This window comes from Mustela nigripes, chromosome 4, assembly GCF_022355385.1.
Source record: "Mustela nigripes isolate SB6536 chromosome 4, MUSNIG.SB6536, whole genome shotgun sequence".
Taxonomy (NCBI): domain Eukaryota; kingdom Metazoa; phylum Chordata; class Mammalia; order Carnivora; family Mustelidae; genus Mustela; species Mustela nigripes.
Genome location: NC_081560.1, coordinates 163,311,519 through 163,327,659, shown reverse-complemented (window position 1 = coordinate 163,327,659; position 16,141 = coordinate 163,311,519). Strand labels below are relative to the sequence as shown.

At 41.4% G+C, this 16,141-nt stretch overlaps 1 protein-coding gene across 1 annotated transcript in view; it reads left to right on the top strand.

Moving 5' to 3' along the window:
• The first annotated feature begins 1,059 nt into the window (after positions 1-1,059).
• Positions 1,060-16,141, top strand: part of HPSE2 (heparanase 2 (inactive)) — a 674,134-nt gene continuing 659,052 nt past the window's right edge. Inside the window, exons 1-2 of the mRNA XM_059397708.1 lie at positions 1,060-1,626; positions 4,588-4,745. Coding sequence (XP_059253691.1) covers positions 1,337-1,626; positions 4,588-4,745 — 448 coding nt within the window. The 5' untranslated portion in view covers positions 1,060-1,336. The remainder of the gene's footprint in view (positions 1,627-4,587; positions 4,746-16,141) is intronic.

Genomic DNA, 16,141 nt, shown 5'->3' with positions numbered 1-16,141 from the left:
GGTCCGACTTCTTTTCCGGGCTTGGGTTTGGAACCCATGGCTTGGAACCCACAGCTTCGGCTGAGAGGTGGGGTGGGTCTGGCTTGGTGAGCTAGGGCGGCTGGTGCACTACACTGCTCCTGGCTGTTCCTGTGCATCTAGGGAATGTGTGCCCTCGGGCCCTGTCAGTGACTCCTGGCCAAGTTTGAAAACCCAACTGTGTTACTCTATTCCTTTCCAGCACTGTAAAGGCGCACTTCCCCGCGGGAGGGATAACCATGGTCGACCTCTAGGAAAGGCTGGAAGGGCAAGTCCGCTTCCGCAATGGAATAGCCAAGCCATGGCTCTGGTGGGCGCAGCGCGGCCCAGACTGTCCCAGCACGTACCAGATTGCTTTGACTTGGCCTAAGTTGGGGTATATTGAAGTCTCCCCAAGACACTTTTTTCTTGGCTGTAGGTAGACCGGAGCCATGTGCAGCTCGGGCCCTTTTGCTCCTACAGGTGGATAAGCCCTTTGACCAGGTCATATTGTATTCCTTCCGGCTACTGTTTCCTGTATTGAGGCTAGAGGATGCTTCTGTGTGGCTGCGCAGCTAGTAGCAAGAGGTCCATACTTGTGTCCATTAAGTCTCCATCCGGACTCTAATGCTTTAGCAGGAATCACAGTCGCCACCGCAGGACCCCCTCTGCAAGTTAACCACTCTTGGTTTTACTCATTCAGCGCAAAGGGAAGGGCCCAGAGCGGAAGAAATGCCTGCCACTGTCAGGAGAAACAGTCTCCCACGGGTGCGCACTCTTTTACTCCTGCGTGTCCAGGGCTGGCGCTGAGGCTTTCCAGTCGGGATTGAAGCTAGAACCGCCCTCCCCAGAGCCTCGCTGGGAGGGAAGTAAAAAAAAAAAAAGATGTCCCGCCCCTACCCAAAACATGACAACCATACAGTTTCGATCCCTCTCTCTGCTTCCTGACCCTAGAGGGTTAAATCAGGAGGGTACAACGCCACCCCTTCCTCCTACTTCCCGCCCCCCCCCCCCCCAACCCCCTCACCTTTAAAAAGTTAAAAAAATGTCTGCAGTGGAAATCTCTTAAAGGGGCGGTGCTGGTGAACGAGTACTCTTGGCACGAGTTGCTGAGAAGGCTGGCTAGGGGCGTGAGTTTGCTCCACCAGCACCAAAACACTGAAAAAAAAAAAGAGAGAGAGAGAGAGAGAGAGAGAGAGAGAAAGAGAGAGAGAGGGGGGAAAAGGAAAGAAAAAAAAAGTGTGTGTGTGGGGGAGGCAGACAGACACACACTTTAGATAAGGACAATTAGTCACCAGTGAGACCCTGTAGGAAGAGAGGTTTAAATCAGAGGGATTTAATGGGGGTGCTCTGTGCCTTCCCTGAAGCCATGCCCTCCAGCAACTCCCGCCCCCCTGCGTGCCTAGCCCCGGTGGCTCTCTTCTTGGCTCTGTTGGTCCATCTCTCCCTTTCCTCCCAAGTTGGAGACAGGAGACCCTTGCCTGTAGAAAGAGCTCCAGGTTTGAAGGAAAAGACTCTGATTCTACTTGATGTGAGCACCAAGAACCCAGTCAGGACAGTCAATGAAAACTTCCTCTCTCTGCAGCTGGATCCGTCCATCATTCATGATGGCTGGCTCGATTTCTTAAGGTAAGGCAGGGGCTTCCATGATCATTTTTTTTTTTTTTTAAAGTAACAACCCCCACCCCTTCCTATCCCCCATTCCAAAGGGGGAAGAAGAAGAAGAAAAAAAGCCAAGCGATCTCACAAAGAGAAGAAAAGAGGTTTTTCCTCCTCCTGGAATATTTGCTGTGAGGCTTTAGCTGGTGATTGAGAAAAGCAGTGTTTTCTATTAAGATGCACATGTTTGCAATGCAGAAGGCATTTCAGAAACTTATCAGTTATGACTGAAAAAATGTTGTGCTTACATATATCCACAATTAGCCTCCCCGTCTCCTTCTGAAAGAGAAACAAGAGGTTCAGGGCAGTTACAAAAGCGAAGAAAAGGTCTTAAGCAACAAAGACCCGAGAGGAATTGGTGTATATATGTGTGTATGTGTGTATGTGTGTGTGTATGAGAGAGAGAGAGAGAGAGAGAGAGTGCGCCTATGTGTATATGTGAGTGTTCAATCGGGGATCTCACGGAAGTGGAATTTTCCACGGAAAGATCGATTTGTCAGTTCTCTCCCACTCCAAGACAGAAAACGAATTTAAGCAGAGACTGGAGTGGTGGGCAAGTTGGATTGGATTTTTGGAGTTTTCTTTTATATCCTCCGCTGTCCTTTCCAGACTTCAGGACTTTGTAAGACGTTTTTAATAGACTGAATGGCCCCCCAGTCCCTCCTCCTTAAATCTCCTGCGGTAACTGCACAGTTTTTCTTTAAAGAAAAAAAAATTCTCGAGAACGGAAAGGGTCCTAGAAATACTACGGGGATGTTTCAGAGGTCTGAACTTGGCACCAGCGGACCACTAAACCGGTGGTTTGTCATCATGGACTCCCCCCTTACTCAACAGCTTGATCTAATTGTGCTCACTTTGAGTTGTTACTGTTTAGCAGTTAGGCAACAAAGACCCCTACCCATCAGGGACAGAGTTGTAGTGTTAAAAAAATAAATAAATAAATAAACAAATCGTCTGCAATGTCGAATCCAGTGTTGAGTTATTAAAAATTCTATCCAAATTGGAGCATCAGCTGTGGGCTCTTCTGAAGAGCCCTGAGCGCTCTCTCATTCCCACTTTTCCATCCAGAGGCCCTGCGTCTTTCGTGAGTATCTTACACTCCTTGGGAAATCCATTTTGCTGCTGGCGTGCTCCCTCCCCTCAGCGCTGCGGGTCTGCCCGGGGCCTCAGCCGGATCAGCGGACGCGGCAGGTAGCAGGAGGCGCCACGTGGAGCGCACCTTCCACGTGGAGCGAGCGTTGCGGGAGGACTGAGCGGTTGGTGGTGTTGCTGCCGCCGCAGAGGCCGTTTCGGTTCCTGGCGGTGCCTCCGCGGGAAGGCGGGAAGAGCTACGCGCGGCGGGGCTCCCTCCTCGGAAGTTCTGTCGCGCAGCAGAGCGGGTCTCTGAGCTCGTCCGCTGGTTGCGAGTGACGGGAGTTTTCCGAAATACACGCCCCACTTGCATAGCACTACTCCAGCTGCGCGGACTCCTTCGGGCTTCTTTTTCCTTCCTTCCTTTTTAAACCCTCTCGTTAAATGCATGCTGCGGAAAAGATTCTGGAAAGCGGCTTTTCGAAGAAGAGCCGTGGCGGGGCGCATTTGCATTGGTTGTACAGGCTTCCCGATGGATGGTTGTTGGAAATGCCTTATCTGTCGGCTGGTACTGGCACGGATGTCTCTGTCTGCCGTGGGGCCACGCGATGCCATGACTGCGCCTGTCTGAGAACGCCGTCCTGGAGTCCTCGGGCAAACGACATTCCCGGCCACTTGGGGCGGCTACCACTTTTGTCAGCAACTCTCTGAAACTGGAGTCCTCGGCTTTTTAATTTCATATCCCCCTCCTTTATAATCCTGTGTTTTCTACATTTGGATTAGGATTTTCAGAGCCTGAACCAGCAAAGTGTTAAAAATAACAGATCCAGAATTCAACAGTTGATCGTCTTACTACTAAGAGCATCTGCACTGCCCCTTCTTTACCCCACCCTGAAGTAGTTTTTGGCTTTTAATACAGCTTATTTATGGAAATCCTAACCTAAATAAATGTAAATGCTGCTCTGTAGCTCCTCGAATCTCCTCTAAGGAGTGGGTTCCACGTATCGGCAAACTTTACTTTCCTCAGAGCTTGTTTCCAAAGGGTCCCACGTAGGAAGGAAAAAGATGAAGTTGAGCTCAGAGTAGAGAGGATGTTACCTTTCTTGAGATCACGCTGAATTACTTAAGGGACCAAAGAGACACCGCTTTTACCGTGCCAGGCAAGGAATGGGCAAGAGTTCTCAAAAAAGCAAGGATTTACCCCGGGAATCTCTTGTCCAGGGTTTGGGAGATGGATGCGGTTGTTAAAAGATAGTGTTGAAGGAAAATCAACTTTAGCATTAAGAAAAAAACAAAAACAAAACAAAACACAAAACCTTCCATCTCAGGTACCTGGTCTGAGAGAAAGGAGGCAGGTTTCACCTTATCCACAGCGGTTGCAGTGCCTCTGGGGCGGAGGAAACAGATCTCGGCTTTCAGCCTAGAAGTTTGGCAAAAGTCGGAGCCCGGCAGTCCGCGCGCTGCGCGTCTCCGCCAGGAGCGCTTTTCAGGCAGTGGCAGAAGCTGGGCAACTGCGCCTTGGCCCTGTGTTCTCAGCAGAAGTGCCCCCCACCCCGCACCGCTACCCCCCGACATGCACTGTGTTAGCAAACAGACTAACCGTTTGGGAAGAAGTACCTTTGGCGAACCGCGTAGGGTTGTCTGAGGGAGGGGGCCGCGGCCGGCTGGGCGCAGGAGGCAAAGCCCTGGGAGCCAGGCGCACGCAAGATGCCGGGGCCCGCGCGGGTGGCGGGCTGGAGGGGTGGGACACAGCCCGTAGCCTCCGCCAGGTCGCTCGCGGAGAGTGGGAAGAGGGCCTCGGTCGGTATCCCGCGCCCTCTCGCCTTCCCCCAGGATCCTTTCCTCTCTTCACCTCTGCAGCTCGAAGCGTCTGGTGACCCTGGCTCGGGGACTTTCGCCCGCCTTTCTGCGCTTTGGAGGCAAAAGGACGGACTTCCTGCAGTTCCAGAATCTGAGGAACCCGGCGAAAAGCCGCGGGGGCCCCGGTCCGGATTACTATCTCAAAAACTATGAGGATGGTGAGAAACTTGCTTCCAGTCTAGCGGGGTGAGGGAAGTTTGAGGAATAGGAGCGGGCACTTGATGTATGGGGTGAGGTGGGGGTGTTAGCAGATTTGGAGGAGAGCCTGGTGGAAGCTCCTCTGAAAAGCTAGTAGCTTTGGTCTAGGGGATGCGGGAGTTTGGCGTGATTGCGGGGGAGGGTGGTTGGTGGTCACCAGGTTGCCGGCCTTTCGCTGGGCGTCTGAGCTCAGAGGTCGAGAATTGGTAGCCAGAACAATTGGCAGGCCAGTTCTGTGGGGTAGAAGATGTAAAGTGTTTCTTGAGAAAATTCAGATAGGTTCTTGGGCTACTAATAGGTCAGGGTCACGTTTCATTCCTAAAATTCTAGAAAAAAGTGTCTTTCTGTTTTTATTTCTTGCTTTCCTGAGTTGAGGATAGGGGTGATACAGCTTCTTCTGAAACCCACTCTGAAGTTTTCTGGATAATCCTTTTATATTGGACCTCCTTGTTGGGAAAGGTTTGACTATCTCCACAGTGGGTTCTCCTTCAGACTGCCTAATCTTAGAGTCGCATTTTTTTTCCTGTTTTAAAATGGGTTTATAAAGGCCAGCCTTCTTTCTTGCCAGGTTCAAATGAATTAAGTGTTGGAAGGGCTTTGAAAACTCCAAATCATATTCAAGTTCGGGAAGCCAATCTTTTTAGGTTCGAATAGTCTTCTTTTTACTAGGAAAAAATGAAAATGGTATTTAAAAGTTTTGTTTAGAGGGAATAATGTTAATATATATGAATTTTCTTTGTGGGTAGGGGACATATTTCTTTCAAATAGTCAAGATGGGAATTGGTGGGTCCCCAGCTACTGAGGCTGTGTAGGTTGTATAAAAGAGGCATTGGTGTCCATTCTTGGAAAGTTATCTCTGCCCTACTGTCCCTTTTCATAAGTGAGCCTCAGAGCTTACAGAGCTCAAAGACAGGTTCTTAGAGCTCCCTGGATTTTGTTATATCTTGTCCTTGTAAATCAGCAAAATGAGGAAATTGTATGTATGTGTTGAATGTATGTATATTCTGGGATTTCACTGAATGGGATTTTGGAGAGATGCTGGGATTTATCCCAAGGGTGACTGGGGAAAAAAAAATTTTTTTTTAAAGTGCTAGAGTGGAGAAAGAGAACGAGGCTGAGTCTTCTTGAGTTTAAAGTGTGAATGGACTTACAACATTTGTATAGGAGTATAAGGCTAGGTCTTTTTAGAGGTAAATGTCATTGCAGTAAAAATGTGGGTTGCAATAGATTTTGCTGTCACTCAGCATAAAATGCAGAAAGGTTAAAGATAATCCTGAACAGCAGTTCTGATGGTAATTTGACCTAGGGCCTTAGAGCTCCCAGGGTCACTGTCAGCTCTGTGATCAGACATGCAAAGGGAGAATATTAATGGTTTTCCTAATGAAACAGCTCTTCTTCGAATCCATGTCGACTACTACTTCTTTGGCTTGTGAAAAAATGTTTAAGAGCCCCAAGAACCGCTGGGGGGAGAAGGGGAGAAAGGACCATTATAAATGACAGGAATTGGTCTTTTTCTCCCAAACTTGTACCTAGGATTATATTACCAGTTCACTGAGAACACGAGATCCACTTAAAATGAAGGATACAATTTGTTTCCCTTTGTGAAGGGAGAAAGTGGGCATCATGGGGAGATAGGAAATTGGTAGAAGGCTGTGCCCCATTAAATTTCATGGAATTAAAAAAAATTCAGAAATGGAAAAGATCTAAGAGGTCATCTTCGATCTTTCCAATACTTCAGGGGCCAGTACAGGATCATTCCATGTGGAATCCTTTTCTTGTTTTGTCCAACCTGGTTTTAAATATCTCTAGGAATGTAGTTTTTACCACACTTGTGGGACAGAGTTCTGTCCCATAGGTTTTTGCCAGCATATTCTTATCATTCTTATCTTGAATTCTCCTTTTATAAATATTCTCCCAAATAGTTACGATTCTTTCTTTCTTTTTTTTTTTTTTTTGCATTTTTTAAATATCTATCTCAAAATAATTTGTCTTTGGTGTGAGTGACAGCTTCAAAAAAAAAAAAAAGGTTTTTTCATAGCTGTTTTTTATCTAGACTACCTGGATTTAATTCTTTTAAAACTTTCTTTAAAGTCTGTACTTCCAGACACTAATCTGCTTTATTGCTTTTAGCTGAACTCCTTTTGATTTATGTCTCCCTGGTAATAAGATGCTCTGAACTATATCAGTATTTAAGGCCTTAGCAGAGTTAAAGAGAGTAGGAATGCCCTGTTTTTGCCCTTTGATGCTCACATATCCTTAAATCACCCATATTGTCTTTGTTCTTTATGTTGCATTACAGAATTTAAGGCAAAAATATTTTTGGAATAGTCTGAGCAATTTTGCAAACATTATACTTCAGTTTTCACTTTTCATCCAGTGATAATTATCATCATCATCATCATGAACATCTTAAACATAATTAGGTCTTCTTAGTAAATGGCCCTGTAATAGGCACTTGGGCACAAGCACCTTATTAAAAACAAGATGTATTGACTTAAACATAATACAGAGTAATAGCATACATTTTGAGTAATAAGATACACTTATTGGCACATTATGAAATTGAATGCTATAGTAAAGGGAATATGGAATTTGGACTTAGAAAGCCTGTATTGTAGGCCTTGCTCCATCACTTAGGATTATGTGGCCCTGGGCTTGCTGCTTCTCTATAGCATATAGATGATGATAATACCTGCTGTGCATTGCTTCTGTGAGGCTTTTAGGAAGTAATGTATATAAAATATTTTGTCAGTTACAAAGCACTATGTAAAGGCTAAGGATCTTACATTTATTAAGAGCAATTTAAGAAAATTTTTAACATCTTATATTTTGAAGTGGGATTAAGAAGTGAATAAAATTCAGTGAGACAAGTTTAAACAGAAGAAAGGAGATAGAATTAGGGAATTGTCTGAGAGGTTTAAGGGAATGTTGGGAGAATTGTCTTTAAGGAATGGAGATGCAAAACATAGGGTGGCTTACTTTTTTTGTGGTAATGAGAGAAGAGACATATTTTTAGTTTTCTTATATGCTAACAATGAAATGAACCAACAGTTCTAGCTTAGGTAAAATACAATATGGTTAATTCATATTGCTACTTTGATGTGATATGTGGTTGTTCCCCCCTGAATGAATAGTGCAATTAAGAAGGCATGTGGCTTCTATTTTCCACATACTTTTTAAGCTTTAGTGCAAACTGCATTTTCTCTTAACTTTCTAAAACCACACTTTCTGTATCACTTTAGGAGAGTCTCTGGTTACTCTTTTAATACAGTTATCTATTCCACTCTACGCATTTCTATTCATATTCTACTCTAGGCAGGCATCTTGAATTTCATACAAACATGGTGATGGTGGAAGAAATAAAAATAGAATTGTTTTTCAAACCTTGGAATCTTACTGTTTGCCTTACCTTTTGGTACACCATTTATTATGCACATCAAAAGCCAACTTGATATTTCTAAAATATCATATTCATTATATCACTCTTTTGCCCAGAAATTTCGATTATTTTTGGATTGCTTACAGAAAATGTCCAAGCTCCTCAACTTGGCTTACAATTTTGTATCCTATGTTTTCATATACTTTTTATTACAGTCCTACTTGATTTTCACTCTTTGTAAAGCACCATCATTATCTCAACCCCTTACCTTTGTTCAGCCACATATCTCTGCTTTGAATGCCTTTCTTCTGGCTCTGTTCAAGTCTCACCCACTACCTAATTCCTGAAGGCCCATTGCAAATGCCCCTTATTTTCTCAAGGCCTTTCTTTCCTGAGCCTATGATTACATGGTGATCTCTTCTTTCTCTGTATTGTTGTAAATTTTACTCTTTAGGTTGTTTCCGTCTGCCTTATTTTGTTTTTTAACTTTTAACACGTATGTGAAAAGTTTTCCTTTCTGTTAAATGTTTTACTTTTTAGAAAGCATATTTTCCGTAGGAAGGGACCATATCTAATTAGTGTTTATTCCAAAATGTCTAGCATTCTATAGAGCTTCAGTAAATATTTTTGGATATTTATTGGCTTAACATTGTTAAATCTCTGGGAAAATGGAGGTGACTAATGAAGAAATGAATGAATTTGTATGTGAAGATTCTATTCATTTTTTACCTTCAATGCATAGTCTTAAAGTTCATTCTTAATGCTCATTTTAATGACAATTTTCATTATTTTAACCATGTACTCTTTATCTTATGTAATCTAAGTCATCTTGGTTTCATGCTATACGTTTAAATTTATCACCTGGTTTAAAGCCGTGCACTGGACCTATTATTAATTTTATATTGTATCTCTTTCTTCTTTGCCTTTATTTTTGCTTCTCCCTGTTAGCCTTACTTAGTTTCTATGCCTAGTTTTCTAATTCCTGATTTAATAGTGCTTTTTCACAAACTTCAGAAATTTTTTAAATCTCTCTTGTCTTGAAGATTTTCTCTTCAGAGAGCTTCTGAAATACTAAAGGATGAATGCAAGTATACTTATTAACTCTAAGGCACTCTGCAACTATTATTACTGTTCACCTTTCTTCAGGAAGTTTTCCAGTTTTAGTAGAGGTGAGGTAGTTAATTTTTCTTTCTTTCTATTTACATACCATCAGTCAAGACATAGGACATAAAAACAGCACAACCACCAAAAAACATATTTGCCTTGAACATACCTGCATTTTGTTATCTCATTTTATTTAAAATGAAAGGTTTTATAAAGATTCTTGAAATTTTGGGGCGCCTGGGTAGCTCAATGGGTTAAAGCCTCTGCCTTCTGCTCAGGTCATGATCCCAGGGTCTTGGGATGGAGCCCGCATCCGGACTCTCTGCTCAGCAGGGAACCTGCTTCCCCCCAACCCGCCTGCCTCTCTGCCTACTTGTGATCTCTGTCTGTCAAATAAATTAAAAAAAAAATCGTTAATAAAAAAAATAGGTTCTTGAAATTTAGTTACATTTGTAAGTATTTATTGATTACCTACCCTGTTCAGTTTCATGCTAGACAAAGAATGGCAGAATATCAAATAAATAAATGGTAGTGCTCCAAATCACCATTAGAACACAGTAATAATTGCTATAGGCAAGATCTAATCAGTGTTAAAATAAATAGGTGAGGAGTGCCTGGCTGGCTCAGTTGGTTGGGCATCCAATTCTTGGTTTCAGCTCATGTTGTGAACTTGGGGTCCTGGGATCAAGCCCCATGTGGGGCTCGGTGCTCACAGGGGAGTCTGCTTGAGGATTCTCTCTCCCCCCCCATTGCTCACATTCTCTCTCTCTCTGAAATAAATAAATCTTAAAAAAAAAATAGCTAAGACCTTAATGTAAAATGGATATTTGCATAGCCTCAAAGCATCTCTCTCATAATATTAATGAATTGTGGTGGTGGTTTCGGCTTTTGTCCACAAATTCTTTGATACTTCTCTTCCTTTTAAGTGTAGGCTGCATTTAATGATTTGTTTCTAAAGAAGAGAATCTGTACAGGGGATAACACTAACCTTATAGTGGAGAAACTGACAGAACTGCCATTACAGCAAAGTGATCAAGCTTAACATGAGCAGATAAATCATGTGGATAATCATGTATTCCCTGATGTGATGTGATGAGAAGGCACATCACCTTTTTGATATTCTTTGGAAGAATCCCTGACTCTGTAATTATGAGAAAACACTAGCCAAACCAAACCGAAAGACATTCTACAGAATAACTGACCTGTGCCCTTCAAAAGACACTGTTTCTGCTGTCAATGAACCAATAGCTTAATTAGTGAGATAACATTTATACTGATAAAACTTAAGAGTAACTCAGAGACAATATAGCAGGAAGTGCTAAGCGAAACAGTTTGCCAGGTGTAACAGGAAAAGTAGAGATGGATATGGGCCAGATTTAGGTAGGAGTTAGGTTGGGCCTTGTTAAAGAGGTCGACTTTGGAAAGGTAGTGACAAGAAGAGAGGACATTTAACTCAAGGGAAAGAGCATGAGGACAAAGCCTAAATATGTGTTTAGGTAGTAAGAAAACCATCCTGGGGGTACCTGGGTGGCTCAGTGGGTTAAAGCCTCTGCCTTCGGCTCAGGTCATGATCCCAGGGTCCTGGGATTGAGCCCCACAATGGGCTCTCTGCTCAGCGGGGAGCCTGCTTCCTCCTCTCTCTGCCTGCCTCTCTACCTACTTGTGATCTCTGTCTGTCAAATAAATAAATAAAATCTTTAAAAAAAAAAGAAAAGAAAAAAGAAAACCATCCTGGTCACATAGAAGACACATGTTAAGAACTATCTTAGTTCATGTTGGCAGAGCTATGTTATATTTTTTAGAGGCCTATTTGTACATTTTTTTTGTTAATTCAGAAATGTTTATAATTTAAAAACATAAAAAAGTACATGTTACAAATAATTATTTAGAGAGAAGTAAGGGAGGGGCAATGGGTGAGGGAGAGAGAATCCCAAGCAGACTTCTCGTGCTCGATCTCGTGACCCTGAGATCATGACTTGAGCAAAAATAAAAAATCAGACACTCAACTGACTGAACCATCCAGGCATCCCATTAGAAATGATTTTAAGAAAAGCTCATGGTGCTAAAATTATGTCTAAATTGAGTTGTAAGAAGTTCTAATATGTTTTTGTTAGTTCCAAAATATGTAATCGAAGAAGGAAGTACATGTCTGAAGGAAAAGGTTATTTGGGTAAATCTAGATTACATTATGAGAATCTTGAATTTTAGCCATAGTAAATTGGTATTGTTCTGTAGGAAACTAGAGGCTGTTGTAAGTTCTCTTATTCTGTTGGAGAAGGGTAGGACATATTTTCAATATAGGCAGTGCCCCTTGCCCTCTCCCATTCTTCTTTTCAAAATTACTGCACACATTCACATAGTCTAGCTAAAGTACTTGATGAGGTTTGAGTTATGAAACATGATTGAAAGAGAATTCAAAATTTAATAATTAATTTGGTTCTTACATTATAGAGTATATAAAAGAAAGAAAAGGTTTTAGAACTTGTTTGATAAGTTTTGTTACCCTTCATACAGAATAAAAACAGTCAGTATTTTATAATATACATTCACTCATGAATTTACTCATTGGGCAGACATCTAGTTCCTGTTTGACACAGGCTGAGAATATGAATGAGGTCGAGGTATTAATGTCAAATTTCATACTACTGACTTCTTACCACTTCAGCCAAGAGCAGTTTCTGGAGATTTTCAGGCCAAGGATGAACTTTCAGTTTCATCATTTGGTATTTATCGATTTGTCTGCCTGCAACTTTAGAAGGATTTGATTTAATTTAATATTTTATTAAAGTGTGTCAGGAATCACCTAAAGTTTTATGTATGTCTTACTCTGCCTTTTGAAAACAAAAGGATGCATTTTCTGTAATGTTTAAAACTTGGTATAAGACTTGATGTTAGCTGAAGCTCATTGTACCTTGTGAATTTGAATAGGGTATCTCAAAAAGATATAGCTGTTCTGTCATTTAGTCATTGTGGCCATCTATAGAGTCCTGAAAGTGGTAGAGATCAGGAAACTCTGGGATCTGTTATGAGTAGAGGTGGCTTAATTAATTTCAGTGAATCAGAAAATGCAGCAAATAAACCTTATAATAATGACCACATTTGTATAAATTTATCACCTGGTATTGGGGCCACAGACAGTTGTGTATTCCTATACAACACAATTGTTCTACTATCGCCAATACCAAATATCATTATTTCCCTTGCTAAATGAGTTTAAATTCTCTCACTTGTTCTACCAAGCCCTCCTGGTGGGATGGGTACCTCGCAGAGGAAAAGAAACTTCTTTGGTGATTCCCTGGGCCTTATCAGGCCACCAGTCACATGGTCTGGGTTCCTAGAGTCAGGAGCCTCTTCTGAGAATCCTTCATCAAAATGGATTAGATGGGGGCGCCTAGGTGGCTCAGGTCTGAAGCCTCTGTCTTCAGCTCAGGTCATGATCCCAGGGTCCTGGAATCCAGCCCTGCATAGGGCTCTCTGCTCAGCAGAGAAGCTCTGCTTCCTCCTCTCTCTCTCTCTGCCTGCCTCTCTGCCTACTCATGATCTCTGTCAAATAAATAAATAAAATCTTTTAAAAAAATGGATTATATGTTAAGAATCTTAGCTTCAGTGCTTCTTAGTGCCTTAATCAAGCTTTTAGTTGTCTCAGTTGGTGAGACAGTTGGATTGGGAACACTGAGGTAGGGATGTGTGTGTGTATGTGTGTGTGTGTGTGTGTGTGTGTGTGTATGTGTGTGTATGTGTGTATGAGAGAATATATGAGCACGAGAGAATTTGGTGTGTTTTACTTTTTGCATTTGTCTGTGGATGGTGATGTAATCAGAGTAAATACATATTTCTAGATTAGTGCCTAGTATTGTGCAAGGTATAGTTACCTTGTTGATCTCTGCTGTCCTTTGGTTTCATGATTTGATGGAGTGAAATTCAGTTCTGTCAGTTTTCTTCACTTTAGTGTAGCAAAAAACAGTGTAATTTTATACAATTTAATAACAGACTTTTTTTTAATAATAAACTTTTGATTATCAACTATATGCCAAGCTTAGTGTTAACTGTTGGGGCACCAAGAGGCATAAAGCATAAACCGCAGTCTCAAACTACTCTGGTCTTTATATTTGTAGAATTTCACAATTATCTCCAGTATTATCTTTCTACTTCAGTCAGATTAATCTTTGTTTAGTCCTTCCATTTTGTTTATATCATCCACCTTGAACATTCATCCTCCCTCTTGAATTCAAAATTTTACTTGTCCTTCAAAGCTCTGCCTGTCTCCTCTCCTACTAAACCTGCTAAGCCAATCCTCATCCACCCCTCCTCATTCTCTAAATTTTTCTGAGATTCTTCTCTGAATACTCGATCTAATTTAGTCCAAGTGCCCCAGAATTTATGCTTGATTGACTTAAGTGGACATAATTTTTGTCTCTAGGAATTTACAATCAAAACAGACTGGCATTGACACACATAAAAATCCTTACAGAGATCACACTGCATGGAACAGACACTTTAAATCAAGCAAAATATTTATGTTATTTAGAAACCTTAATACATGTGTTTTGCTTTTTATATGGCAAAGAATAAAGAGTAAAAAAAATATAAGCTGCATATAGAAAAGATGGGGTATATGTCTGTATCTATATGTTTGTATTGAGGATGTTGTATTGTTAGGGGTAAACCACTACCTTATTTTCACTTGCTCTGGAAAGGCAAAAATTCCTTTAAGGAAGGTGAGACTAGAAAGCTGGGAAAAGATAAATTGCTTAGATTTGGGGCATAATTTCTGAAATAAGAATGGATGTTTTTCTGTAGCTTAATATTAGTCATAATGTAATAATAATATTACTTAACATTATAGAGTTATAGAGTTATAGAGCCAAATACTATTTTAAGCAATTTACATGCACTGGTACATTTAATTCTTTTATCAATTCCATGAGAAAAGTTCTGTTTTCTCCACTTGACAAATGGGGGAATAGACACAGAGTGGTCAAGTAACCTGTCCAAGACCACCTAGCTAATGAGTTGTAGAGCAGACACTCAATGACATCAGTCATTAAGCCTGCAGACTTAAATATCTTTTCAGACACAGAAGACATGCAAAAAATAATAAGAACAAGAGAGAATATAATCAAATGTTAAACCATGTAGAACAAGCTGTAAGGGCTATTGGAGCTGAGAGAAGGAGATTAAATGAGAGTTTGAATAGTCAGTGTATGTGCCTAGGAGGAGGGCTCCTGACCTGGCCTTAAGAGTATATAATAATAATGCTAGTAATAGCTACTGTTTGTTGACTTCTTACTGTCTTTCCATATGTTATCTCATTTAATTTTTTTTTAAAAGATTTTATTTATTTATTTGACAGAGAACACAAGTAGGCAGAGAGGCAGGCAGAGAGAGAGAGAGGGAGAGAGAGAGAGAGAGGGAGAGAAGCAGGCTCTGCACTGAGCAGAGAGCCTGATGTGGGGCTTGATCCCAGGACCCTGGGATCATGACCTGGGCCGAAGGCAGAGAGGCTTTAACCCACTGAGCCACCCAGGCGCCCCTCTCATTTAATTCTTAATCTGATGAGAAATAATGTGTGTGTGTGTGTGAAGAACCAAGACTCAGAAAAGACAGGTAACTTGCTCAAGGCCATAAAGATGGGCAGTTGGTAGAACCAGGATTAGAACTCAGTCCTGTTTTTTCTTTACCGTGCTTAGGTAGAAGGATCCCATCTTTGATTTATTCATTATTTTATTTATTCATCAATTCATCTTTCTGGCACTCAAAAGCCTTATATTAAACCTGTGGAACATTAAAATGATCTGTGCCATGAGTTCAATTCCTATGAGTTTAATGAAAGTCTTGTGGGACACTAAATAGTTGCTAAGTAAAACAACACAAGAATAATCACAGGGAGACACATGAACAACTCAAAGAGATGGTTGTCACATATGACACATTGAAGGAATAGAACAACAACTCATTTAATATGGAATAGAATTTACTAGTTTCTCTGGGAAGGAGTTATATTTGGAAGTGGATACATTGAAGAGAATAATAGAAATGTATCAACAGTATTACTGATACAGAGGAAATGGCAGAATATAAAGCAGAAAATTAAGTATATATCAAAAGTTGTTGGAAAGTTATAAACAAATTCTTAGACCGTTTCAGAATTATCTTATTTTTTATTTATAAACAGAACCATGCTCAGCCTTGAGTTGTAAGCCCAGTGAAACCCTGTGAAGAGTAAAAGTAACAGATAAGGGCGCCTGGGTGGCTCAGTGGGTTAAGCCGCTGCCTTCGGCTCAGGTCATGATCTCAGGGTCCTGGGATCGAGTCCCACATCGGGCTTTCTGCTCAGCAGGGGGCCTGCTTCCTCCTCTCTCTCTCTGCCTGCCTCTCTTCCTAACTGTGATCTCTCTCTGTCAAATAAATAAATAAAATCTTTAAAAGAAAAAAGTAACAGATAAGGGTGAGGTTTCAAGAGTACCCTTCCTTTCTAACCTCCTTCCCTGTCTTTCTCTTTGAATTGAGATTTTTAAATTCAAGTGAAGAACACTTTTACAGCCACTTAAAATGAAGAAACCAAGGAACGTAGAGATTTATATATTCTGCACAAAGTCTCAGGGGTGATTTAAGAAACTCTGTTGTTAAGTGGCAGAGCTATGATTGGATCCAGGACACTCTCACTCTGAAGTTGGTTATTGTCACTGTCCTTATAGCATAACAGTACTACCTATGTTCCTTATTCTTCTACTGAGATAGCTTCAGAGGCCTTTCCACTAGGGGTTTCTATTAGTTTGAGTCTGATTTGGAAGTTTGAAAATGGGGCTATGTGAAAAGTATTACTATTTCCTTTGTGGCTGTTTCCATCTAGTTTGGTCCCTTATCTCTTCA